Genomic DNA, 26,763 nt, shown 5'->3' with positions numbered 1-26,763 from the left:
AAAAGTTTTTTGACACTTTAACTAGTATGTCATTGGACATAAGTTTACGTTTGAACAATTATTCGTTATTATTTCTGTTCATCATTGATTTAGTCTGGCAGCTCTTTACTTTTACTCGAAAAGTGTCCTCTTGTGGGAAAAAGTTTTTTGTCACTCTAATAAGTTTATCGCTAAACATAACTTTACAGAAAATTTAAGTTTGAACAATTATTCATTATTATTTCATCATATCTTTGATTTAGTCTGGTAGCTCTTTACTTTTAGTTGAAAAGTATCCTCTTGTGGGAAAAAGTTTTTTGACACTTTAACTAGTATGTCACTGGTCACAAGTATACGTTTGAACAATTATTTGTTATTATTTCTGTTCATCTTTGATTTAGTCTGGTACCTCTTAACTCTTACTCGAAAAGTGTGCACTTGTGGGAAAAAGTTTTTTGTCACTCTAATAAGTTTATTGCTAAACATAACTTTACAGAAAATTTAAGTTTGAATAATTATTCGTTATTATTTCATCATACCTTTGATTTAGTAGCTCTTTACTTTTACTCGAAAAGTGTCCTCTTGTGGGAAAAAGTTTTTGTCACTCTAATAAGTTTAATGCTAAACATAACTTTACAAAGAAATATGATCCATTAATTATAAAAGCGTGGCTAAAAAGGAATTGTCAGTGAAAAACTCACAATTGAGCCAATCTATTGCAAAAACACACAAAAGTTAGAAAAAATGCAAAATACGATGAACTTACGGTCCCTTGGTTCTAATTCATATCCTTTAATTTGGGAGGTCAAGGCTTGGCAAAAAAAGGAATTTTCAGATTTTTGTGTGTGTGTAAGTTTTTGTGTGTGTGTAAGTTTTTTTTGCGTGTGTGTGAGTTTTTGTGTGTGTGGGTAAGTTTTTGGGTGTGTGTAAGTTTTTGTGTGTGTGTGTAAGTTTTTGTTTGTGTGTAAATTTTTGTGTGTGTTCGTAAGTTTTTGTGTGTGTGTGTTCTGATTTTTGTGTTCTCGCAAGAAAATGGCTCGCCTTTAACATGCATAGCCGTAGTTAGTTGAAACTGTGCATAAATATCGTAATTTTTAGTCTAATTGTGTGGCTACTAAAGGAACAATGAAACAATTATTCGTTATTATTTCATCATATCTTTGATTTTGTAGCTCTTTACTTTTACACGAAAAGTGTCCTCTTGTGGGAAAAAGTTTTTTGTCACTCTGATAAGTTTATAGCTTAACATAAATTTAATGAAAATTTAAGTTTGAACAATTATTCATTTTTATTTACTAATATCTTTGATTTAGTCTGGTAGCTCTTTACTTTTAGTTGAAAAGTATCCTCTTGTGGGAAAAAGTTTTTTGACACTTTAACTAGTATGTCATTGGACATAAGTTTACGTTTGAACAATTATTCGTTATTATTTCTGTTCATCTTTGATTTAGTCTGGTAGCTCTATACTTTTAGTCGAAAAGTGTCCACTTGTGGGAAAGTTTTTTGACACTCTAATAAGTTTATCTCTAAACATAACTTTACAAAGAACTATGATCCATTGATTATAAAGGCGTGGCTAAAAAGGACTTGTCAGTGAAAAACTCACAATTGAGCCATTCTATTGCGAAAACACACAAAAGTTAGACACTTTAACTAGTATGACATTGGACATAAGTTTATGTTTGAACAATTATTCGTTATTATTTCATCATATCTTTGGTTTAGTCTGGTAGCTCTTTACTTTCACTCGAAAAGTATCCTCTTGTGGGAAAAAGTTTTTTGACACTTTAACTAGTATGTCATTGGACATAAGTTTACGTTTGAACAATTATTCGTTATTATTTCTGTTCATCTTTGATTTAGTCTGGTAGCTCTTTACTTTTAGTTGAAAAGTGTCCCCTTGTGGGAAAAAGTTTTTGTCACTCTAATAAGTTTATCGCTAAACATAACTTTACAGAAAATTTAAGTTTGAACAATTATTCGTTATTATTTAATCATATCTTTGATTTAGTAGCTCTTTACTTTTAGTTGAAAAGTGTCCTCTTGTGGGAAAGAGTTTTTGTCACTCTAATAAGTTTATCGCTAAACTTAACTTTACAGAAAATTTAAGTTTGAATAATTATTCGTTATTATTTCATCATATCTTTGATTTAGTAGCTCTTTACTTTTAGTTGAAAAGTGTCCTCTTGTGGGAAAGAGTTTTTGTCACTCTAATAAGTTTATCGCTAAACATAACTTTACTGAAAATTTAATTTTGAACAATTATTCGTTATTATTTTATCATATCTTTGATTTGGTAGCTCTTTACTTTTAGTTGAAAAGTGTCCTCTTGTGGGAAAGAGTTTTTGTCACTCTAATAATTTTATCGCTAAACATAACTTTACTGAAAATTTAAGTTTGAACAATTATTAGTTATTATTTCATCATATCTTTGATTTAGTCCTGTAGCTCTTTACTTTTAGTTGAAAAGTGTCCTCTTGTGGGAAAAAGTTTTTTGTCACTTTAACTAGTATGTCATTGGACATAAGTTTACGTTTGAACAATTATTTAACTTTATTTCTACTCATCTTTGATTTAATGTAGTAGCTCTTTACTTTTCTTTGAAAAACTTATTTTGTGGAAAAAGTTTTTTTAATTAATAAAACATTTTGTGGTATCGAAGTGTAAGTAAGGAGCGACCCAGCTCAAAGATATCCGAAACTCTAGAAAACGGAATTTTGATACCAATAGATACATCGGACGAATCAGATTTTAATGCTGATTTCAAATATATAAGTTTCATCAAGTTTAGTCCTACCAATCAAAAGTTAAGCACCTGAAAAAATTTGGCTGATTTTCGAAAAAGGGTTGAAATACCCCTTAAAAGCTATGGAACCTTAATGAAAATCACTAGCATATTCAACGTATCCGAGAAGCCTACTGTAGAGGGTTCAGGCCCCCTTGTTCAAAAATGTAGAATTTTATATATTTACCAGAAGAAAGATTGCTGATGTGTGTTTATGTATAAGTTTTTTTTTCTCACGAGATAACATATCAAGCTAATGGGGCACATTGTAAGAGGCAAAACGTATAATGTACTCAATTAAAGCGGGGTTTTCTACCATTTTGTGGCGCAAAACAGCACTTCAACCTAAGGAAGGTCTAAGTGTTGTAGAAATAAAATTCTTAGATAGTAATCGACTTGAAATTATCGAAAACTATGTATTGAGTTTCTGAGTTTTTGAATTTCTCAGACCACGATGGTGCTTCGCGATGCATTAGGTCTTAAATATTTATGTAGTCGGTACAAAATTAACTGTTAATACAATTTTTATTTATAAGCTTTGTTTAACTAATCTGATTCATTTAAATCTTCAAAAATAATGTACTCCTACTACCAACAACTCACTACAGCACCTAGCCGACCGAGAAGGACACAGCTGTGCATGCTCCCCCCCCCCACAGAGGATCTGAGTTTTTGAATTTCTCAGACCACAATGGTGCATCGTGGTGCACTTGGTCTTAAATATTTATGTAGTCGGTACAAAATTAACTGTTAATACAATTTTTATTTATAAGCTTTGTTTAACTAATCTGATTCATTTAAATCTTCAAAAATAATGTACTCCTATTAAAAACAACTCACTACAGCACCTAGTCGACCGAAGAGGACACAGCTGTGCATGGTTCCCCACCAAGAGGATGAGCGGTCTATACTTACCTTTTTAGGAGTGATTAATTCGAAGTATTTTTACAGAAAATTTACGTTTATGCAATTATTCAACTTTATTTCTGCTCTCTTTGATTTAATATCGTAGCTCTTTACTTTTCTTTGAAAAACAAAGTTCTTGGAAAGGTTTTTTTTCCTGGTTTTATCACAGACATTAAATCTCATACAGGCTTCTATCAATGACATTAAATCTCGCTCCTTATGTAAAAAATAATATAAAAAAAAACCACAACTGGCTAATTGATGAATTTTAGACATATAAATTTATAGATAAAATGAAAAATAATAAGTAACCCTGTTTATTACATTTATAGAACACCCCTCAGTATATTCAAGAAGACTATACCTTTCCACAGAGCTTTTGACAATAGTGTTCTCAATCTTTTTAGGTTATATGGAGTGAGTGGGAGCTCACAGTTGAGGATGAGCTTCTATTGCACGATATAAGCATTGATGGTACTGATGATCATGTAATGGAAGGCCATTATACCTCATTAGGACTATCATACACATCTGATGATTTAGAGAGGAGGGGGCCTTCGGGCCGAATGTGTATTGAAGATGATGAGCGGTTGGCTGCTAGTATACCTGTAAGAGTACGAGAGGATTTATTTCAGGAGATGCCCCCTTTGATCGATATAACGGTCAATGATGAAGACGGGGTTCAATTACTTGAACCGGAGGTTGAATGTATACCACCCCTCTGTGTAATATAGTGATATTAGAAGATAGCGATAGTGATGTTGAAATAATTGAACCAGACATTATATATTTAAAAACCGTTGTAAATATTGATTTTTCAAATGAGTAAATGATTAGAAGAATGATTTATTTTTTATCTTTAATAGAAAACTAGACTGGGGATTGATAGTACTCTATTGGGTGATCTAATCAAACTAAACTCTTCATGTACAGAAGTCTCTGCTGGTATCCTTATTCTATACATATCTAGTAGGAGAAAATAAAAATAGCAGAAACAAATTTATTGTATGATTACAATATAAAACTCATTATGCATATCAAAAATGGGATTTATCGTAAAATGATCTATGAGAACTCTTCCACCACGGTTTTCGTTGTTTAAAATCCATTCCATAGAATAACGTCTTATGTTGTCTCTTAATGCTACACTTTTTCTCTTCTCTTAGAACATATTCATCATAATATTCAGTGTTATATCTTGCACTATACACAATTTTGTTTGGGTTTTCACTGCTGTCTTTTACACTATATTTTGTGATATCTCTATAGAGAAAGCCCTCTTTTCCAAGTCTCTTCTTTTGATCCTCCTTTTCTATTATATCAATCCTTCTTTTATCTGAGCTTACTTGCAATCGATATAAATTTCTCTCCATGTCACATATAATTTTTCTTCTCGTTTCCTCCAGATTCTTCTCATCTGTCTCTGCCTCTAAGCTGTCTAAACATGCAGTAGGTTGATGAGAATGTTCAAAATCATGAAAATGTCCTTTACAAATAGAACAGTAGCAATAAAAGGATATTTCTAACTCAACTTGTTCACTCATGTTATTACACTGCTAACTAAAAACTTAGTAAATTCTATTCACACACTAATAAAAACTATAGCAAAAATCCTTTCCTTATATTCACTCCGCCGCTAATATGTAAACAAAGCCCTCTGATTGGCTGAGAAGGAAACACGTGATCTAACTGTTTCCGGGAAACTCATAACATTTGCTGAGAGCAACAACAACAACAACAAATGCTGTTTCCTATTTCTGGACACCATGACATTCGCCTCGAGCATGTACATGTCCAAAACAACAACAAATGCTGTTTTCTATTTCTGGAAACTCATAACATTTGCATCGAGCGTGCACTTACAACAACAACAACAACATTGACCTTGACATTCGCCTCGGAAACAACAACAACATCGACCTTGACATTCGCTGAGAGCGTGCACTTACAACAACAACAACATCGACCTTGGAAATTTAGGTCATTGACCCCATTAACCACGTGTTCTCCCCAGGGACTCTATGCCCATATATGGTGTGCTGTTCGGAGTAGCGCCCCCCTCTCTACTATCGTGCTCATAGTACAAGAAAAGTTATCTTGAAAATGTCCAAGGAAATAAGTCTAAAAGGATTTCACTAAAAGAGAGACGATGAAAGATAGAGATAGAGAGGGAGAGTAAGGGGGAGAGAGAAAGAAGGACGGAGAGACAGGCAGAGATAGGGAGAGAGGAAGAGGTACGTTTGTTAACTTTTTACCATTTCTATGGTTTTCAGACAATTTTCAGGACATGGACATTAAGCGCCTTGGCAAAAAGCAAATTAGAAGCCCTCCCGCTTAGTTCCTGACTGAGTTTATTCTTGGAAATAGTGTAAATGACAAACCATGTAAATGACAAATGACATGTAAATGTCATTTACATGTCATTTGTCAAGGAAAAAACATGAATAATCATTCAGTTAAGTCAAGCAAGACACAGAAATTCACTGATTTCGAAAACCGAAAGAGGAAGCCGGTAGAAAAAGTTGTTCAATGACTCGCTGCACTCGTAAACAAAAAATTTTAGGAAGAAAACGTTTTTTTGGCATAGCCACATAAAAACTGGAGAGTTACTTGTAAAATGCTATTATTAAAAAAATTGCGTTCTGTTTCCTGACTTAGCAAGGCTTTATTTTTCAGAAAAGAATCAATCAGGCTTTAAAAAGTTATATGTTCTAAGTTTTGTTCTTAAATTACTAGAATTAGTTGTGCTAGGTTTTGTTACACTAAAAATATATATATAATATCATACAAATAAGCATGCAAGTCTGGATCTTTTTGAAACACAGGGGCGCAAATTAACGAAAATGTAGGGGAGCGAGGGTTCAAGGATTTTTATGTTTTTTAAAAAATGATGAAGAATGTATTTTGAAAACTAAGGGGGGTGCAATTATTTTTTATCAGCGAAAATAGCATACACAATTTCTCAAAATCTAGGGAGGGTCAAAGAAATCTTACGGTGGTGGTAATTTTCCGCTACCTTCGTTTGGCACTCTAAAACACACATATGAGCCTTATACATTCTGCTTTAATTGGTTCTGAACGTGATGAATTGTAAGTAGAAATAAAATATGATCTGTCTTTGAGTAGGGTTAGTAAGCAAGGCTATTCCAACAAATTTTGACCATGCAAATATTGATCATAGGAATCTCGTAACTATATTGTTAAAGTAAAAAAAACATCCAAAATATTAACTGCTGAAGCTTAATAGTAGTATAAAAATATTCAAAGAACTCAACACAAAAATCACTTTTATTTAAGCCTTATAACGTCTTTTTTTAATTTAGTAGGTTTCAGTTCAATTTTTCTTTTAAATAAAATACTCGTATGGTTTGATATTGACACCCCCAAATGATTACGCTAATATCCGCTGGAGATGCAAATTTTAAGCCGTTCATTTCTAGTAGTACATCTTCAAAATAAACGTTATATAAAAAAAAAAGTAATTTAATATATAATAAAATTAAAAAACATAAGAGCTATAAAACGTGAAAATCCTATTTATGTTACATTTAAAATATTCTACGTCGTTTGTATCAGTGAAAAAGAAATCTATTTCTCCAAAAAAGTCTCAAGGGCGTTACAAAAGAATACTTTCTATTATCTTTTTCCAATAAATGGAATATCACGACGTCTGAAATTTATCTCCAAGTCATTTATTTTAGTGGGGACCAAACATGGGGGAAAATAATTTAATGCCCTCAAAGGGACTTATGAATTTATACAATATCGATTAGTGGCAAAGGTGTTGCATCTTCTCCCTTAGGACATTATGTCCGTTCTATATATCTTTCAAGTGACTGCTGTCGTCAGAGCATGAATAAGAGAGCTAAAGTAGATATTGAGGGCACAATACTCTTAAGAAGATTTGCTGCTAAGGACTTTGACTGGTCCCTAAATTCCTTTAAGAGGATTAAACTTCAGTGTATTAAGAAAATGAGCTCAATTTTGGAACAATATGGAGTCAATCTTCAACTTGATTTCTCAATTTCTTTCATAGACAGGGAATATACAACTAAATGTCTCTTTACTTTAAACGAAGAAACTATTTTGGATAATCATATTTGTTTATTTTAGTGTTTAATTAGGTTGCTGAGTACCAACAGAACTGTTGATTCTTTGAGCAAACTAACCTTAGAAGGAAGCATATGACCTTCTAATAGCTCCTAAAATATACGAACCTAAAAACACTATGGGCCTCGCCAACGAAGGTACCAGGAAAGGGGTTTCAGGCTTAGGTTGTGGTATTTCATAATTTTGTATTCCTAAGATATCATATATTATTCATCTTATTCACCTATATTTTGGCTTTGAACAAGATTTCCCTTAACCCAGATAAAATTACCAAACCAAGGCCGTCGCCCCTCTTCCTTCCGAAAACCATTTTGCCTACGTTCCCTGTCAAACAATTTTAAAACGTTATGCAGAATATTAATTTAGTTTAATTCTATATATGATATTAGCCATAGACTACTTCAGCTTATTATCCCTTCGTCTACCCAAGGGTTGACAAATATACCTACAGAGGGTAGTTAGAACAAAATTCCGACTCCCTGCTCTCTCAAGAGTTGATACTATCTTTGTAGAATCCATCGACCTTTTCTAACAAATAAACATTCAAATGAACGTTTCCAGTACTATATATATATATATATATATATATATATATATATATATATATATATATATATATATATATATATATATATATATATATATATATATATATATATATATATATATATATATATATATATATATATATATATATATATATATATAAATATATATATATTCATTTTATATTCTAATTATATACTTTAAGGTTATAATAATTGACAACCGGAGTCGGCATTTCCAAATATCCAAAATGATATTCCAACATATTTGCCTTCATGTTTGTTCTTCAAACTGTTCCTGTAATTTAAGTGACGTACCATTTTTTTTTTTTTTCAAAGTTAACTTCTGGAAGCAGAATATAGAGGCGCAGTTAATATTTTATTTTTTCGCAGTCATTTTTATTTAGTATATTTTGATACAAAATGTAACCATTTTGATACAAAAATATAACCATTTCGGTATCATCAGATATTTCTGTTTCTTAACGTTCTTAATAATATTTTTGTAACATCATTCAAGGACTACAACTAGACTCTATTTAACACCTATTTTACAGTTTCATTCACATTACTTTTTTTGTTCTTAGGATTTATAATTATCCTTTCCTTGTTAATTTTAGCAAAGGACAAAGCCAAATCCCCATGGACCAACTTTAATTTCTTTTGCCATTAGTTATTAGTTAGTGTTTTGACTTTTATGCCTTGAAAAAAAGATCCAAGTCTCACCTGTTTTTAGAAGGAAATGTCATTAAGAAAAATGAACTTGGTACCTCCTCCCTTTTCCCTAGTGAATATACAAGAGACCAAGCATTAGATAGGGAATTCGAAGAGCCTAAACTCTATTACTAAAACCTGGTTTGTTCTTTGCTAATGTGATTTTGGTTTCCAAGATGAAATTTCTAGCTCTTGAGTAAGGAATAAAAATGTTTTCCCTTAGGAAGGGGAACAAAATATAAAAAATTAGAAAAAGTCTCAACATATGGCCAAAAATTGTATGATATGAACATAAATGTTATAATAATTTTTATTTTATAATAATTCAATTTTATATAATCGTTCACTAAGCTTTAATTGTTTATGAATTTATATTATGGGTTTTAATATTTAAAATAATTTATAATGACTTTAATTTTGCAATAATAAAAAAACTGTGCTTTTTATTTTTAAAGTCTTATTAAACAAGTAGAAACCCAGAGTCAACTGAGAACTGTGGTCAGATGAGACAATACTGCTTAATATATAATTGTATTTCCAATTCAGTTTACTAAACAAACCTTGAATAATTAGAATGTTATAATTTAATTTTTTCATACTTACAAATTGTAATGATCGGAATTTAGTTATAAATAGTTATATTAGCTTTCAGATTATACCCATTTTTAGACCAATAAACTTTTACTCATCACATTTAATTTTTAATTTAATACATGAAAAACACACCTTTTAATTGGTATCATTCATAAAAATGCTTAATTGGTAACAGCAATCAACATTACACAGGAAAAGGCAGATACAACCTTCTTAGTAGTGGGGCCACACTGCTTCCGACGGGAGCCCACCCCCTTCCCATCCCAATCCGGACACTTTTTTTACTTGTAACATAGGGAAAGTAACATGTGTTTCTTGGTTATGTGTGTTGGTTATGTTGATGTAGTTTGATGGTTATGTTATGCTGATGTTGTTTCTTGGTTATGTTGTTTCTTGGTTATGTTGTTTCTTGGTTGTGTTGTTTCTTGGTAATCTTATGTTTGGTGGTTAAGAGTGTTATGTTGATATTGTTTCATGGTTATGTTTGATGGTTATTTTGTTTGATGTATGTTGGTTATGTTAATGTTTTTTGGTTATGTTATGTTGACGTTGTTTCATGGTTATGTTATGTTGATGCTGTTTGATGGTTATGTTGTTTGAAAGTTATATTGTTTGATGTTGTTTTTCGGTTACGTTGATATTGTTTCATGGTAATGTTTTGTTGATGTTGTTTGTTGGTTATGCTATGTTGATGTTATGTTGTGTTGTTATGTTATGTTGATGTTATGTTATGTTGCTGTTATGTAGATGTTGTTTGTTGGTTATATTGTTTCATGGTTATGTTGTGTTATGTTGAATATCTTGTTTGTCGGTTATATTGATGTTGTTTAATGGTTATGTTTTGTTGATGGTTATGTTATGTTGGTTATGTTTGATGGTTATGTTGTTTGATGTTTGTTGGATATGCTGTTATGTTATGTTAGTTAGGAGTGTTGGTTGATGTTTGATGGTTATGTTGTTTATTGGCTATATTATGTTGATTATGTTTGATGTTTCTTGGTTATGTTGATATTAGTTTGTTATGAGTTTTGGTTGTTGTTTGATTGTTATGTTGTTTGTTGGTTATGTTTGTTATATTATGATGGTTATGTTTGATGGTTATGTTGTTATGTTGATGTTGTTTGATGTTTGTTGGTTATGTTGTTTCTTGGTTATGTTGTTTCCTGTTTATGTTGTCTCTTGGTTATGTTGTTACTTGGTTATTTTGTTTGTTGATTATGTTGATGGTTATGTGATTTGATGTTATGTTATGTTGATGTTGTTTCATGGTTATGTTTTGTTGTTGGCTATGATATGTTGGCTATGTTTGATGGTTTTGTTGTATGATATTTTTTCGTTATGCTGTTATGTTATGTTGGTTATGAGTGTTGGTTGTTGTTTGATGGTTATGCTGTTTGTTGGTTATATTATGTTGATGATGTTTGATGATTATGATGTGTGATGTTTTTTGGTTATGTTGAGGTTTTTTGGTTATGAGTGTTGGTTGTTGTCTGATGGTTATGTTGTTTGTTGGTTATGTTATGTTGGTTATGTTTGATGGTTATATTTCTTGGTTATGTTGATATTGTTTGATGGTTGTTGGATATGTTGTTTATGTTGTTGGTTATGTGATTGTTATGTTGATGTTGTTTCATGGTTATGTTGTTTGTTGGTTATGATGTTGATATTTCCTTGTTTTGTTGATATTTTTTATGTTTCCAGGACATATTTGAAATAAATGATGTTTCTAAGCCAAATTTTCAGCTAGCAAGAATCCCCTGCGATGTTTTTCTAGACAAAAACATATCTCCCAGCTAGCAAGACTCCCCAAAGATGCCTTTTATAGACACACTTCAGGGTGATTGAACTCCCCCGCGTTGTTTCTAGGCAAAATTCTCAGGTTCTAGATATCCCCTACGATGCTTTTCTAGACAAACACTTGTCTCCCATATGGTTGAACTCTCCCGCGTTGTTTCTAGGCAATATTTCCAGGTGCTAGAAATCCCCTACAGTGCTTTTTTAGACAAAATTCCCATATGGTTGAACTCCCCTGCGTTGTTTCTAGGCAAAATTCACAGGTGGCTGAAATCCCCCGTGATGTCTTTCTAGGCAAAAATATACCTCCCCAGGGCTTACTGAATATAGCAGTGTCACGCTGCAGGAGCCTTCAGATAATAACTTTAGCTGTTAACTTCATGATTTCCGCTAAATCTCTATTAACGTTTTCTATAAAATTTAAACAAACATATTTCAAAACATTTTATTTTTAAAAACACAAGAATATTAATAACGTAGTTTCCTCACTATTTTACATAATGATTCAAATCATTGTCACTAATATATTTCACAGTTTCCTTTAAACACAATTTTTTTTTTATTTTATGGAAAACGTTAATAGAGAGGTAATGGAAATCATTAAGTTAATAGCTAAATTTATTATCAGAAAGCTCCTAAAGTGTAACACTGCTATTTTCAGTAAGCCTTGGGGAGGCATGTTTTTGCCTAGAAGGACATCGCGGGGGATTTCAGCCTCCTGTGTATTTTTCCTAGAAACAACACGGGGGAGTTCAACCACATGGGAATTTTGTCTAGAAAAGCATTTTAGGGGACTTCTAGCACCTGGTAATTTTTCCCAGAAAAGACGAGGGGGAATTCAACCATATGGGAGATATGTTTTTGTCTAGAAAAGCATCGTAGGGCATTCAAAGCACCTGGGAATTTTGCCTAGAAACAACACGGGGGAGTTCAATCACCTTGGTGTGTGTCTGGAAAAGGCATTGCGGGGGAGTCTAACTAGCTGCGAGATGTGTTTTTGTCTAGACAAATATCGCCGGGGAGTCTTTCTAGCTGGGAATTTTGCCTAGAAACATCATTTATTTCAATTATCTCCTGCAAACATAACAAAAATCAACAAAGCAAGGAAACATAAACAACATAACCAACAAACAACATAACCAAGAAACTACATAACCATCACATAACAAACGAACATATCCAACATAACCAACAACCATCAAACAACATCAACATAACCAAGAAACATAACCATCAAACATAACCAACATTAGATAACCAACATAACCAAAAAACAACATAACCATCAAACATCAAACAACACTCATAACCAACATACATCAATATAACCAACAAACATCAAACATCATAACAAACAAACAACATAACCATCAAACAACAACCAACTCTCATAACCAACAAACATCAACTTAACCAACAAACATCAAACAACATAACCATCAAACATAACCAACATAACATAACCATCAACAAAACATGATTATGAAACAATATTAACATAACATAACATCAAACCACATAACCATCAACATAATAAACAAACAACATAACCAAGAAACAACACAACCTACAAACACCAAACAGCATCAAGATAACCAAGAAATATAACCATGAAACATGACCAAGATAATATAACCATAATAACCAACAAACAACATAACCATCAAGCAAAAACCAACACTCATAACCAACAAACATCAACATAACCAAGAAACATCAAACATCATAACCACAAAACATCATCAACATAACATAACCAACCAACAACAACCAAAACTCATAACCAACATAACATAACAGCATAACCGACAAACATCAAACAACATAACCATCAAACATAACCAACATAACATAACCATCAACAAAACTTAACCATGAAATAACAGCAACATAACATAACACCAAACCACATCAACATAACCAACAAACAACATAACCAACATAACATAACATAACAACATAACATAACATAACAACATAACATAACATCAACATAACATAACCAGCAAACAACATCAACAAAATACAACCATGAAACAACATCAACATAACCAACAAACAACATCAAACAATATAACCATCAAACAGCATAACCATCAAAGAGCATCAACATAAAATAATCAAAAAACAACACCAACATAACATAACCAACAAACATCAAAATAACCAACAAACATCAAACAGCATAACCATCAAACATAAACATGGAACAACATCAACATAACACTCATAACCACCAAACATAACATAACCAAGAAACAACATAACCAAGAAACAACATCAGCTTAACATAACCATAAAACTACATCAACATAACCAACAAACTTAACCAAGAAACATATGTTAATTTCCCTATGTTACAAATAAAAAAGTGTCCGGATCGGGATTCGATGGGGATTGGCTCCCGTCGGAGGCAGAGTGGTCCCACTACTCTTTTTTACGAACTGGCTGCACCCAGTGTCTTTTGATATAGTTTAATATCCCCTTCAATATTCCTGGAAAATTTCAATTCGTCACCCTAAACTGTTCTGGAGATGTTACAATTACGCCCTTTTTGACAAAATGGATGCAAATTTTGTCCTTAATTTCCCCCTAAACATGTCCTGAAAGTTACAACTTAATATCCTTACCCGTTTCTTAGGTATTGCAGATAATACCTTCTAACCACTTATATCCATGGTAGTGTCTTTTGATTTAGCTAAGCTTCTCCCTAATAACTTCCTGAATAATCAAAGCTAAGACCCTCTGCCGATCCTGAAACAACATAAGTACGCCCTTTTTTACAGCCTGGATTTCTAACCAGTCCAATATCCCCTTCAACATATCCTGCAAGTTTCAACTTTACACCCTGAGCCACTGCTGCGACTTTAAACATATCTCACTTCTCGATGCTCACGGTGTCTTTTGATTCGGTTCAACATGTCCTTAAAATTTTAAATAAACACGCTCACCCACCCCAGAGATTTTGTTGTTTTCCTTTTTTCCTTTGTGTTTTCCTGTTTTCCTTTTGTTGGTGTCCTTTTTATAATTTGCTCCTTTTTCTCATAAGATACGGTATTTCTTCATCGATATTTCTTTGAAGATGGATTAGCAGGTGGATTGCTTCTGTAAGCATAATGTCCTTATAAACCTCAATGTCTTTATTTATAGCTATTTAATCGCTTGGAGCTTCTATAAATCTTGAACTTCTTTATTTACTGCGTTTTTCTTGGAATGGACCTTTCACTTTTGACTCGGCTTGTCTTTTGTCAATATCTTAAGCAATATTATCTACTGTCTCCAGTTCACACCACCTTAATTCATATTATAATGCTTTCTTTATATTCCTGTAAAATTCTTGTAAAAGCTCCTGTAATTCCTGTAAAAGCTCCTGTAATTCCTGTAAAAGCTCCTGTAATTCCTGTAAAAGCTCCTGTAATTCCTGTAAAAGCTCCTGTAATTCCTGTAAAAGCTCCTGTAATTCCTGTAAAAGCTCCTGTAATTCCTGTAAAAGCTCCTCCTGTCTTCTTTTAAACTGTATACGCAGGGAAAAGCCTATGGAGTTTTTTTTTAGTTAGAATAGCAAAATACGAACCACAGGGAATTAGGCAGCGAAATCAGTCAATTATGGCACCATACCCCAAAGAAGACACTTCAAATATTAAAATCAATTTCAAATATTTAGAGAAGGGCAATGGAAATTCTCAAAGACGTTGCAAGTGAAGCAGGCCAGTAAAAAATGAAAGTGAATTCTTATAAATCTAAAATTATGATCCTCGGTTTTCTTGTATCAAAGCCATCGGTTACAACTTCAATACCGTGTAAAATAATCAAACAGTTCGTGGTAACGAACTGTAAGTAAGGAGCGACCCGGCTCAATGGTAACCAAAACTCTAAAAAAAGGAATTTTGATACCAATAGATACATCAAAAGAATCAGATTTTAATTCTAATTTCAAATATATAAGTTTCATCAAGTTTAATTCTACCTATCAAAAGTTATGCGCCTGAGAAAAATTGGCTGATTTTCGAAAAAAGCGGGAAAGACCCCCTAAAAGTAATTGAACCTTAATGAAAATCACACCATCATATTCAGCGTATCAGAGAACCCTACTGTAGAGGTTTCAAGCTCATATCTACAAAAATGTGGAATTTGCCCTTTTTTGCCAGAAGAAAGATCACGGATGCGTGTTTATTTTTTTTTTATTTTTTTCCCAGGGGTGATCGTATCGACCCAGTGGTCCTAGAATATCGCGGTAGGGCTCATTGGAACGAATACTAAAAGTTCTAGCGCCCTTTTTAAGTGACCCAAAAAATGGAGGGCAACTAGGCCCCCTCCCACGCTCATTTTTTTCCCAAAGTCACCAGATCAAAATTTTGAGATGGCCGTTTTGTTCAGCATTGTCAAAAATATTATAACTATGTCTTTTAGGATGACTTAATCCCTCGAAGCCCCCAGGAGGAGGGCTGAAAGTTATGAACTTTACCCAATGTTAACATATAGTATTGGTTATTGGGACCCGGCTCAATGGTAACCGAAACTCTAGAAAACGGTATTTTGATACAAATAGATATATCAAAAGAATCGGATTTTAATGCTGATTTCAAATATATAAGTTTCAACAAGTTTAATCCTTCTTTACAAAAGTTACGTGCCTGTGAAAATTTGGCTGATTTTTCAAAAAAGGGGGAAGGACCCCCTAAAAATTATAGAACCTTAATGAAAATCACACCATCATATTCAGCGTATCAGAGAGCCCTACTGCGGAGGTTTCAAGCTCCTATCTATAAAAATTTGGAATTTTGCATTTTTTGCCAGAAGAAAGATCACGGATGCGTGTTTATTTGTTTGTTTGTTTTTTTTTGTTTTTTGTTTTGTTTTTTTCCCGAGGCTGATCGTATCGACCCAGTGGTCCTAGAATATCGTGGGAGGGCTCATTCGAACGGAAATTAAAAGTTCTAGTGCCCTTTTTGAGTGACCAAAAAAAATGGAGGGCAACTAGGCCCTCTCCAACGCTCATTTTTTTCCCAAAGTGACCCGATCAAAATTTTGAGATAGCCATTTTGTTCAGCATGGTCGAAAATATGATAACTATGTCTTTTAGGATGACTTAATCCCCAGAAGTCCCCGGGGGAGGGCTGAAAGTTATGAATTTTACCCAATGTTAACATATAGTATTGGTTATTGGGAAGTATACAGACGTTTTCAGAGAGGATTTTTTCTGGTAGTAGAGGGGGGGAGTGGGTCGGGGGTTATGTGGGAGGATCTTACCATGAAGGAATTTTTCATGGGAGAAGGGACATTGCTATGAAGGGGGTGCTGGATTTCCCAGCATTATTTAAATAAAGATCAGAAATTATATTTATAAACAAAACAAGTTTTTTAACTGAAAGTAAGGAGGAACATCAAAACTTAAAACGACAGAAGACATTACGTATATGATTGGGTTCATCCCCTGGTCAATACCTCGCTCTTTAAGCCAAAGATTATTTAGTAGGCCTACTTTTATAAGAGCTATTTATTCTAATTAACGGCATTTGTGAATAAGGGGTCATTTTAAAAGAATTGGAACAAAATTCGAACTTTAGCTTCAAGAGCAAGGTATTGACTAGGGGGCGAACACTCTAATATACGTATTAAAAATATAATAATATAGAGGTTCGTTATGTAAGATAATTCGTAAGTTACGCATATTTGTTACTAATAAAAATGTTCACAAACAAAGTTAAACAAATTTCGATAAAGTCATTTAACCAAATAAAAGCAAGACTAATATTCAATTTTTTTTTAAAATTATTCATGTACGGTGAACAAAAATCAAAACCTCCATTATTTCAAAAACGTTCAAAAATTAAATAAAAAAAACAAGTTTTTTTTAACTGAAAAGTAAGGAGCAACATTATAACTCAAAAGGAACAGAAATTATTCCGTATGTGAAAGGGGCTTTCCCCCCATCAACGCCTCGCTCTGTACGCTGAAGAGACAGATGTGCTGGCCTATTCAATAATAGAATAAACGTGAGTCTCCCATTTTAAACCGTCAGTGTCGCCCTTAAGAGTTCAATCTTTGTAATAATTAAATTAAAAAAAAAGTTTTTCCCCTTTTCCACGCCTTTCTCTTTACGCTAAAGTTTTTTATTTAAAAAAAAAAATATAGTTGTGAGAAAGTCAAACTTTAGCGTAAAGAACAAGGCGTTGAGGAGGGGACAGCCCCTTTCATATACGGAATAATTTCTTTTCGTTTTAAGTTTTAATGTCGTTCCTTACTTTCAGTTAAAAAAACCTTCTTTTTTTATTCAATTTTTGAACATTTTTGAATAAATGCAGGTTTTGATCTTGGATCACAGTACATGAATAATTAAAACAAAATTTTCATATTAATTTACTTTTATTTGGTTAAATGGCTTTCTCGAAACTTGTTTCATTTTATTTACGAACGTTTTTATTAGTAATAAATATACGTAACTTACGAATTAACTTACGAATTAACAAACTTCTATATTCATATCTCTTTAATACGTATATTAGGGGGTTCGCCGCTTAGTCAATACCTTGCTCTTTAAGCGAAAGTTCGAATTTTGTTCCAATTCTGTAAAACTGACAGCTTAATCACAAAGGCCGGTAATTAGAATAAACAGCTCTCACGAAAGTACTAAAAAATCTCTGGCTTAAAGAGTGAGGTATTGACTAGGGGGTGAACCCAATCATATATGTAATATTTTCTGTTCGTTTAAAGTTTTGATGTTGTTGCTGTTGCAGTTGAAAAACTTGTTTTTTTATATATAATTTCTGATCTTTATTTAAATAATGCTGGAAAGTCCGGCGTCCCCTTCATAGTAATGTCCCTTCCCCTATGAAAACTTCCTTCATGGAAAGATCCTCCTACATAACCCCCGACCCCAGGGTAGGACTAAACTTGATGAAACTTATATATTTGAAATCAGCATTAAAATCTGATTCTTTCGATGTATTTATTGGTATCAAAATTCTGTTTTCTAGAGTTTCGGTTATCATTGGGCCGGGTCGCTCCTTACTTACAGTTCGTTACCATAAACTGTTTGATTTTATCCGTCGACTGCTTGAGTATGCTTGCGCGACATGGCATTTTGGCCTTTCGGTAGATCTAAAAATTACCCAGAAGAGAACCCTGAAAATTACTTACGGTCAGGGCAAAGTGCCTTAACTTCTCCTCCTCAAGGAACTCCTCCTCCCAACCTTGGCAGCACGACCTGTTGCTCTTTGCACTAAATTCAGGATTAATCTGTGTGTCTTAACCCACGTTTTCATTCTCTACTCCCAGCCCCTTATTGCCAACCAAAGCTCGATTTGCCTTGATAGAAAACATAAAAAAAAATCCGCTTCTAAATCCTGTTAATGAAAGAACTGAGCGTTATAGAACCAACTTATTGTTAGGGTTTGTTGAAATCCTAAATAAATGAAAACTGTACTCTTATCTTATAATTAGTCAGTTTGTTTATAGCGTTTTTAAATGACTGGCCAGTCGGTACAATCGTTACATGTTTTTAAAAAGTACCTTACAAAAAACGTCAATGTTTTTATGATGTTATAATGTTATATGTTTATGATGCACGTGACAAAAAACATGATGTACCGACAATGTTTATGACGTACTGACAATACTATATATTTTTATAATGTTCTTGACAAAAAACGACACATTCGGCAGTTTGATGTTGTGAAAGTTCGTTTGTAGATAAAGTATCATTCATTCATTCATATCATTCACTTTTGAAAACAAAGTTCTTTTATATTATATTTCAAAAGATAAGCATATTGCATCATGAATCATCATGAGATGATTTAGTTTTTGTCGAAAATTGTCTTTCATTTTAATATTTCAGGTGTTATGGGCTAAAAAAATGCATTTTATTATAAATATTGTTCTAAGTTAATTACAAAAGCAATTAGATGTAGAAATTAGCCATTAAACAGCTATCTATGATGTTCCAGTGCTCAGCTAGTTGCTAAGAAGGAAAAACACAAAAAGAAGATGCTTCCGTTGCAATATTTTGTGGTTGCAACCACTTTTTTTTTAAGCCAATGGATTTTCCTTGTTTTTCAAGCCAAGGGACTATATGTTTCCCTGCAGGGGCTTAGGCCAAAATGGTTCCAATAGTGAGCTTTGTGTTTCGATCTGACACCATTTAGGGGATTCGGCCTAAAAAAAATTTTATATTACATTGGGAATTGTTCATCTTGGTTGCTGCAACCACGCTACCTATTATGGACACCTTCGTGTGTTCATAATTGGCATAACCATCCTGTGTTGGTATATTAAAAAATAATATCTTTTAGCCCTTATTCGTACGTTTTTTCAATACGATTTTGCCATTTTTTTTAGATATATAAACAGTGGGAAAGTATTAGGATGTTCTAACCTCCGTCCGAAATGAATCCAAAAAATACGAGGACTTTTACTATTTTCTTACCATTTATATGCATCCGAAAGAAAATAACCATTTTTTTTATTATCTGGAACATACACGCATCCCATGCTTAGTCCCTCCTCACAATAAGTTGTCTTTTTTTATCCGACTGGTTGCCTCTGTACATTCAAAAGAAACGTCAATTAGTCACATTTATCTTCCTAGATAAGCCTAAGGTTACTTTTTTGTTTCAAGCCTCATGTGTGAAATGCCAAAACCCACTTATGTAGTAATTTATTCTAGATGATGTAAATGATAATAAAGCAATAATGAAAAAGACGAGGATTTTCACAGCGATGGAGGGGATTATGATGATGACACTCATAATAAATTTAATTAAAAGCACAATTAAATTTCAATACCCCTTTCTGAGTTCAACTTAATGATATAATGCTCATACTAACACTTCTCTCATAAGGTTTTAGGTCTGGTCACTTTGCTTCAGTGTTATAACATCTAGAATAGCCTAATGATCTAGAAGATCATCTAGAAGAATAATCTAGAATAATGACCAAATTTTGTTACTCTATTTTACACATGACTCCTTTCACGACAGATTGGAAGTTAGTCTTGTTTCTAAGATGGACAAAACTTGAGAACCTATCCATTAGTTAAATAAATGTGAAAATTCTTGCTTAATGAGCATTATTCATTATGGAAGTATAGCTATAACTTATAAAACTATTTCGTTTTATAAGAAACTTTACTATAATTATAAACCTTCTAAGACAAACTATATGTTGAAAATAGCTTAAGGATTTTCCTGTGAACAAACTATGAAATTGGCCCAAGAAAGAAAAGATTAAGCTTGGTGCTTCAGAGAGAAAACAAATAGAAATTTTAAAAGTAGCCCAGGGGCAAATTTTTAGAGATAGCAAGAATTATTTGGACTCGTGTCATAGAAGATAAAATTTTTGATAAGATAAAAATTACTTTTATTTTGATAATTATATGTACATCAAAAGAATCATCTTTTTTATTGTATTTCCAAATTAGCGGTCGGCACCATTTCTGTTTTTGGCCAAAAATGAAACGGTAAAAACGGCAATGAAAAAACGAAACACAAACGAAAACGGTTAAAGAAAAACGGAAATCCGTGTCTGTTTTTCCGTTTTTTTTACCGAAAAACAGAAACGACCTGTTTTTACTTAAAAAACGGCCGTTTTAACAGATATTTCTGTTTTATTTTTTTAGTTTCTTTAGATTTACAAGAGTAAAGTGAATATTTATTAATATAGATTAATAAAAAAGACCAAATATACAAAAAGACTAAATATATGAAAAGACCACATAAATTAAAATTTATCACTTAAAAACATTCGGAGTTCAAGTGACTTTGCATTCATTCGTGAGCACTGCTTTTGTGTAAAGTACCCAGCAATACTAAATGCACTCTCACTGGGTACTGAAGTTGCAGGGACTGATAGATGCATACATGCAATTTCACTTAACTCCGAGTAAGTGTAAAAGTAATCAGACCAAAATTCTAGTGGATCAGAATATTTTGTCCTGATCTTCGTCTCTCGCTCAAAAACACAGGAACTCTCTCCTCATATGCCCTTATAATATTTGCTGCCACGCGGTCAATGCTCATACTGTTGGCATTTTGCATCGTAGAGTTCATCCGTAACCCAGTCGTGCCGAGAAACTTAGAAAACAAGCTGTCTTCTTGATCAAGAGTCTCTGGTGACCCTTTTCGGTTAGTCCCTGCCTTAGTAGGAGCGGCGTCAATAGTGAAAGATGTGGAGTTCAATTGGATTGGATCGAGTTCTTCTGTGCTTCTCTGCTCGGAGATGAATTGCTGGAGAAGCGAGGAGATGGACTGTCGAGCTGACTCTGTGTCTACATGTGTCAGTTTTTCATAAATTGCAGGGTCCAAAAAGCCAGCTCTTGTGAAGAGCATCATATCAAACTTAGGACTGGCTGAAAAATATCTCCTGAGCTGAACAACTAGAAGTTCCTTCAGCTCATTGATTGACTCAGCCATAATAATAGTATCTGGAGTCTGACAAAAAAAACAGTAATCCCTTAATCATCAGCACGACTTGGCTTGCCGAAACATAATTGTATCCACTAGCTATCACTGTTGCCTGTTTGAACGGGCGAGGAACCTCAATGACAGCTTCCATGATGGACCACTCATTGCTGTGAAGTTTGAGCTCTCTAATCCTAGCGTCACGTAGGTTTTGGTTGAAGAAGTCGCGCAGTGGCTCTTTTCGGGCACAATACATTTCTATCATGGTAAGTGTGCTGTTCCATCGAACATTCATGTCTTTTGTGATGGATGGACTAAGATTATATGTCTTGCAGATAGCTTCAAAAAGATCGTGGGATTTGGAAGATACTTTCAGGATTCTAACCAGCTTTCGTATTTTTACCAGTGCTGGTCCCAGCGTCAATACTTCACTAGAGACGCCTCTTTGTCTAGGTATTGAGCTCTCACTATCGCTGTCAAGGTCAGGATCATTTAATTCTGAGTTACTATCATCATCATTACTGCAGTTGGTATACCCAGATTCTTCAATGTCATCATCTCCTACAATCAGGTCAGGAAAGTCATCTTGTTCAGCAGTATCAACGTTGTCATCAGATTCTGAACTGGATCCTTAATCATTTAGGTGGGGAACACTCACTAGATCGGCCTGGTTTCTTCTCCCACAGCTTAAGGGCATTAGTCACCACATTATGCAGGTTGTGTGCAAAGCATGAGCTTCGCATAATGTCACCGTCTCTGAGAGCCTTTACTATATTTTCTCCCGAATCAGTAATTATAAAGTAGACTTTCGGTAAAATTCTGAACTTCTGGAGGCTACTACAGATTGCACGAAAAATGTTGGCGCTAGTTTACGCTAGTTTACACTTACGCAACTTTTAGTCTCTTAAACTCAAGGATTCTATGCACCAAAGTGAGCTTGCCATCAGTGCTTTTCATCACATAATGAGCTGTAATACCTAGAAATCCAGACCCCGTTCTTGAAGACCAGCAGTCTAGGGTCAAATTCACTTTCCGGACTTTCTGGAGTTCAGCTTTGAGCTGCTTGACCTTCCTTTTCTTTGCTGTAACTAGACGTCTTGCAACAGTACGAGCTGAGGGGCCAGTAAGACCTCCTGTAAGTTTAGATATTAGTGCCTTTACTCCTGGTTTTTCAAATATTGAAATAGGAAGCTTGTCAATGCAAACCGTTTCGCTACACAACTTGTTCAGCTTCAGCTGCTGCTGCTTTGTTGACTTCAAAAAATTTCTTATATCCCTTTTCTTTCCAGTGCCTTCAAATCGAGTTGGATTAGTTTCACATAATGTGCTCGGCATGCTGAGCTGAGACAAGGCTGTAGAATGTGACTTCTTTAGAACAGTACTTGGTTTAGGTTGTTCAGCAATTTTGTGTTTAGCCATAAGGTGATTTTTAAACAATGTTGCAGACCCCTTTGTTGACTTCACATCTTTTTTGCAGTAATTGCAGGTAATTACAGCTGCTCCCTTATTCGTGGTCCCATGTTGCTCCCAGAACTTGACTTTCTTTGATGGAGGGCCCTCTCCAAGTTCTGAGTCAGAACTTGATGAAATATTTGATGCGAGATTGGATGCCGTTTATGACAGGATGTGTATCGGTACCTGCAAAGCATATCATTACTAAGTGCATGGAGCAGTGCAGGTCTAGTTACTCCTGTGATTGAAAATAAGAGTATGAAAGAAGAACATTAAAAGGAAAAACGACACTTCTCTGTAGGACAGAGCATAATTTTATTCCATAAGCAAGTATCTTTTTCTGTATTTGTGAATACTCCTCATATGGTATATTAAGGGAAATAAAAGTATAATATTAATAATAGCAGGAAATAGTAAAGCGTAGGCCCAGGACTCTCTGATGTAGCTAGAAGATTTCATAATGCAGATAATAGATTGACTAATTAGACCAATGGAAATAGGCTGCTTCAAATATTTACTAAAGTAAATGACATTTGCAGGGTAAAGAATATCAGGGCTATTCACATTTCCTTCCTGGGTGCTGCAAGTGAACATGACTAAAATCAACATGTCATTTGGAAATTTTATACCCTCATGCTGAAGGGTAGATCATCAACATATTCAGCCTACTCCTTTGTTTAACAGTCCCTTGATTATAAATTTCAATCCACTAATTCAATTATGTTGATGTGAGAAACCAGGGGTAATTGAAATTTCAATTCCCCCTGATAAAACAACTTATTTCTTTCTGTATATCATTCAGTCAATTGGGCTGTAAAGTTGCACAGATACTGTCCAGTAGAAGCAGAAAAAAAAACAAATCTCTTACTGTGGCTGGGTTCCAACCTTTTACTTTTCGTAAGCCTAGTAGGCCCTGCAGCACTAGCAGAGACAAAATCAGCAAGATTCGTTGAGTAGCTCCTATATCTGACCATTGGATATCAAAGATTTTCTGTAGTTCCGCTTCTGCTAGCTCTACAGGGCTTACTAGGGTAATGAAAATTAAATGGTTGGAACTCACCCTGTATATCCTGGTTCTGTTGGTAGGGCCTCTGTGGCCTGCACTACAGGGGGAACTAATCTGGGTGAAGGTGCAGTTTAGCGACCCCTGATAAAAACAACTTATTACTTACTGTATATTATTCAGTCAATTGGGCTGCAAATTTGCACAGATAGGGCTCAGTAGAAGCTGGATGTAAACAAATCACTTCTTAGTGTATATCCTGGTTCTATTTGCAGGACCTCTGCACCCTATGATACTGGGGTAGCTAATCTGCACCTTTACCCAACCAGGTAACCATCTATTTATTTTATTTATTTATTAAAAAAACCGTCAAATCAACATACAACAAGACGGAGCACTTAAAAGAAAAAAAGCAAAAAAAGAAGACACAAACTATAACAAACTGAACCAACAAAGAAAACGAATCACTGATTCACTGAATGAGCAGATGGGACCATTCGTGTAGATTTCGGTGTATTTTTCTATTATGCTTCGCTATTCGTCTAGCGACGGCGACGTCAGGGTCTGCGAATTTAAAGTTTTCAATTACATACGAATTCCTATACCACAGAGGTAGACAAAGCAAATACTTCGCAAAACGAAAATACATCGCTGTGATTATATTCTGGTCAGTTTTAGTGAGAAGTTTCCAGAAGGGCGTGGCATGTAAAATGTGAGGAAGAGCGATGGCGTTATACAAGCTTGCTAGAAGCAGCCGGTTGAATCGGAGTTTGCACGATATAACTGAAGCGTAAGACGCTGAAATTCGTCGTTTAAGCTGTTCGAGGAGAAGTTTTCGGGTGTGACGGATAGACGAACCTATGGGTAAACCTAGATAAATGAGGTGATCCACTGGCTGGACAGAGCTAGAACCAAGGGCAATGGTAGGAACACAAAAATCAATTTTCCAGTTGAATAGGACGATTTCCGATTTTGAAGAGTTGAACTGAAGTCCAACTTTAAGATATTCGGCTTCAAGGATTTTGAAGATATCAATTCCACGCTGAAGGGTTCGGCTAAGATTCAGGATGTCGTCCGCGTAACATACCAAAGACAAGTTAGCAGATGACAGAATCAGCGAAGATGGACATTGATCTTGTGCATCAAGGACATAGTTAATGAAATAGGTCAGGAGAGGTGATTGCTCCTTGACGCACTCCTTTCTTGACTGGAACTAGTCGGGTGCGCGGAATTGGGGTCAAACCCTTATCAGGAGGTAGCTTCAGTCGGATTCGTAATCTAGAATACAGATTCCTGAGGGAACGAATGACAGCTAGATTCAAACCACGTTTACCGGCCTTCAAAAGCATCGCAGCATGGATTAGAGAGTCGAATGCACGTCTAATGTCGTGTCCTGCCAAAGAAAGGCTTTCTCCAGAAGATTCGGCATCTATCAAGACATTAGCAACGACTGTTAAGGCATCAGCACATCCAGTTCCTCGCTTGAAGCCGAACTGATGCGGAGGAGTGTAGCATACTTTTTCGAGTTCCTGTATAAACAGTAACTCGAAGAGCTTTCACAGTGACGTAGCTACAGTTATCGGACGGAATGCTGTACATGGAGTTTCAGATTTTCCCTTTTTAGAAATGGGAGTCAGATCTCCGATGCAGAAAGAGGCAGGAACAATTCCTTGGGAGAAAACCATATGCGTAAGCATAGAGAGATGTGCCACGAGAAGATTACCTCCATGTTTCAAGTGGATCGCACTGACTTAGTCAACGCCCGATGAGCCTTTCCATTTGAGTCTACAGATGGTATCTTTTAAAGATTGGGTACTGATGATTAAATTCTCATCGGAGTCAGAAGTTAGAAACCGAGCTAAAGCAGTCTCGTAAGATTCTTCGAAGGAGGGGTCAGGATCTGCGAACTCTGATTCGTAATGGGCATACCATTCATCTTCAGGGATGTTGGCTGGGGATGGTGAAGAAGAATTTTTTGCAGAAAGAGAGACAAACTTGAAGATCATATTTCCATCTCGTTTGGCACGGGCAGAATAATGATTGAATAGATTTTTCCGATGCCGAGCAAGGGCCTTAGAATACTTTCGCTTCGTGAAAATCCGTATGCTGTTCACAAGACCCATATTCGGACGTCCACGCTCTTTCCAAACCAAAAACCAAAATTTAGCTTGACTACATGAAATAACGAGATCTGGATTTGAAGACCATCTAGGAATGATTCCTTTATGAATTTGTTGTAAATCAGTAGCTTGTTTTTCTGCGAAGTGGAGAGCATGGCAGATTTTTGCGCACTATGTATATAGACAAATCAAAACCTCTTTTTGAGGTAACTTGAGTGACTTCCTAAGGAGATGAAAGGGGACGCTGATTTTATTCAGGACTGAATCTACCGACTCGATGAATAAGGCTTGATCAATTTTCGACCAGTTACGACGGTGTCGAGGTGCTGAAGGAGCAAGAAGTGCGGTTTGGCGACCAGAA

The 26,763-nt window shown here is 34.5% G+C and overlaps 1 protein-coding gene across 1 annotated transcript in view; it reads left to right on the top strand.

Annotated features, from left to right (window-relative positions):
- The window catches only part of LOC148948298 (uncharacterized), a 281,601-nt gene that overhangs the window by 139,628 nt on the left and 115,210 nt on the right, over nt 1-26,763 (top strand). The window contains exons 6-9 of the mRNA XM_089094880.1: nt 4,078-4,378; nt 14,711-14,904; nt 22,163-22,398; nt 22,809-22,962. Coding sequence (XP_088951006.1) covers nt 4,078-4,378; nt 14,711-14,904; nt 22,163-22,398; nt 22,809-22,962 — 885 coding nt within the window. The remainder of the gene's footprint in view (nt 1-4,077; nt 4,379-14,710; nt 14,905-22,162; nt 22,399-22,808; nt 22,963-26,763) is intronic.

Source organism: Artemia sp. Qi Xiang Cuo, chromosome 9 (assembly GCF_049724085.1).
Source record: "Artemia sp. Qi Xiang Cuo chromosome 9, ASM4972408v1, whole genome shotgun sequence".
NCBI classification, from domain to species: Eukaryota; Metazoa; Arthropoda; class Branchiopoda; order Anostraca; family Artemiidae; genus Artemia; species Artemia sp. Qi Xiang Cuo.
Note: the sequence above shows the minus strand (reverse complement) of the source record. Positions and strands in the feature narration are given on the sequence as shown.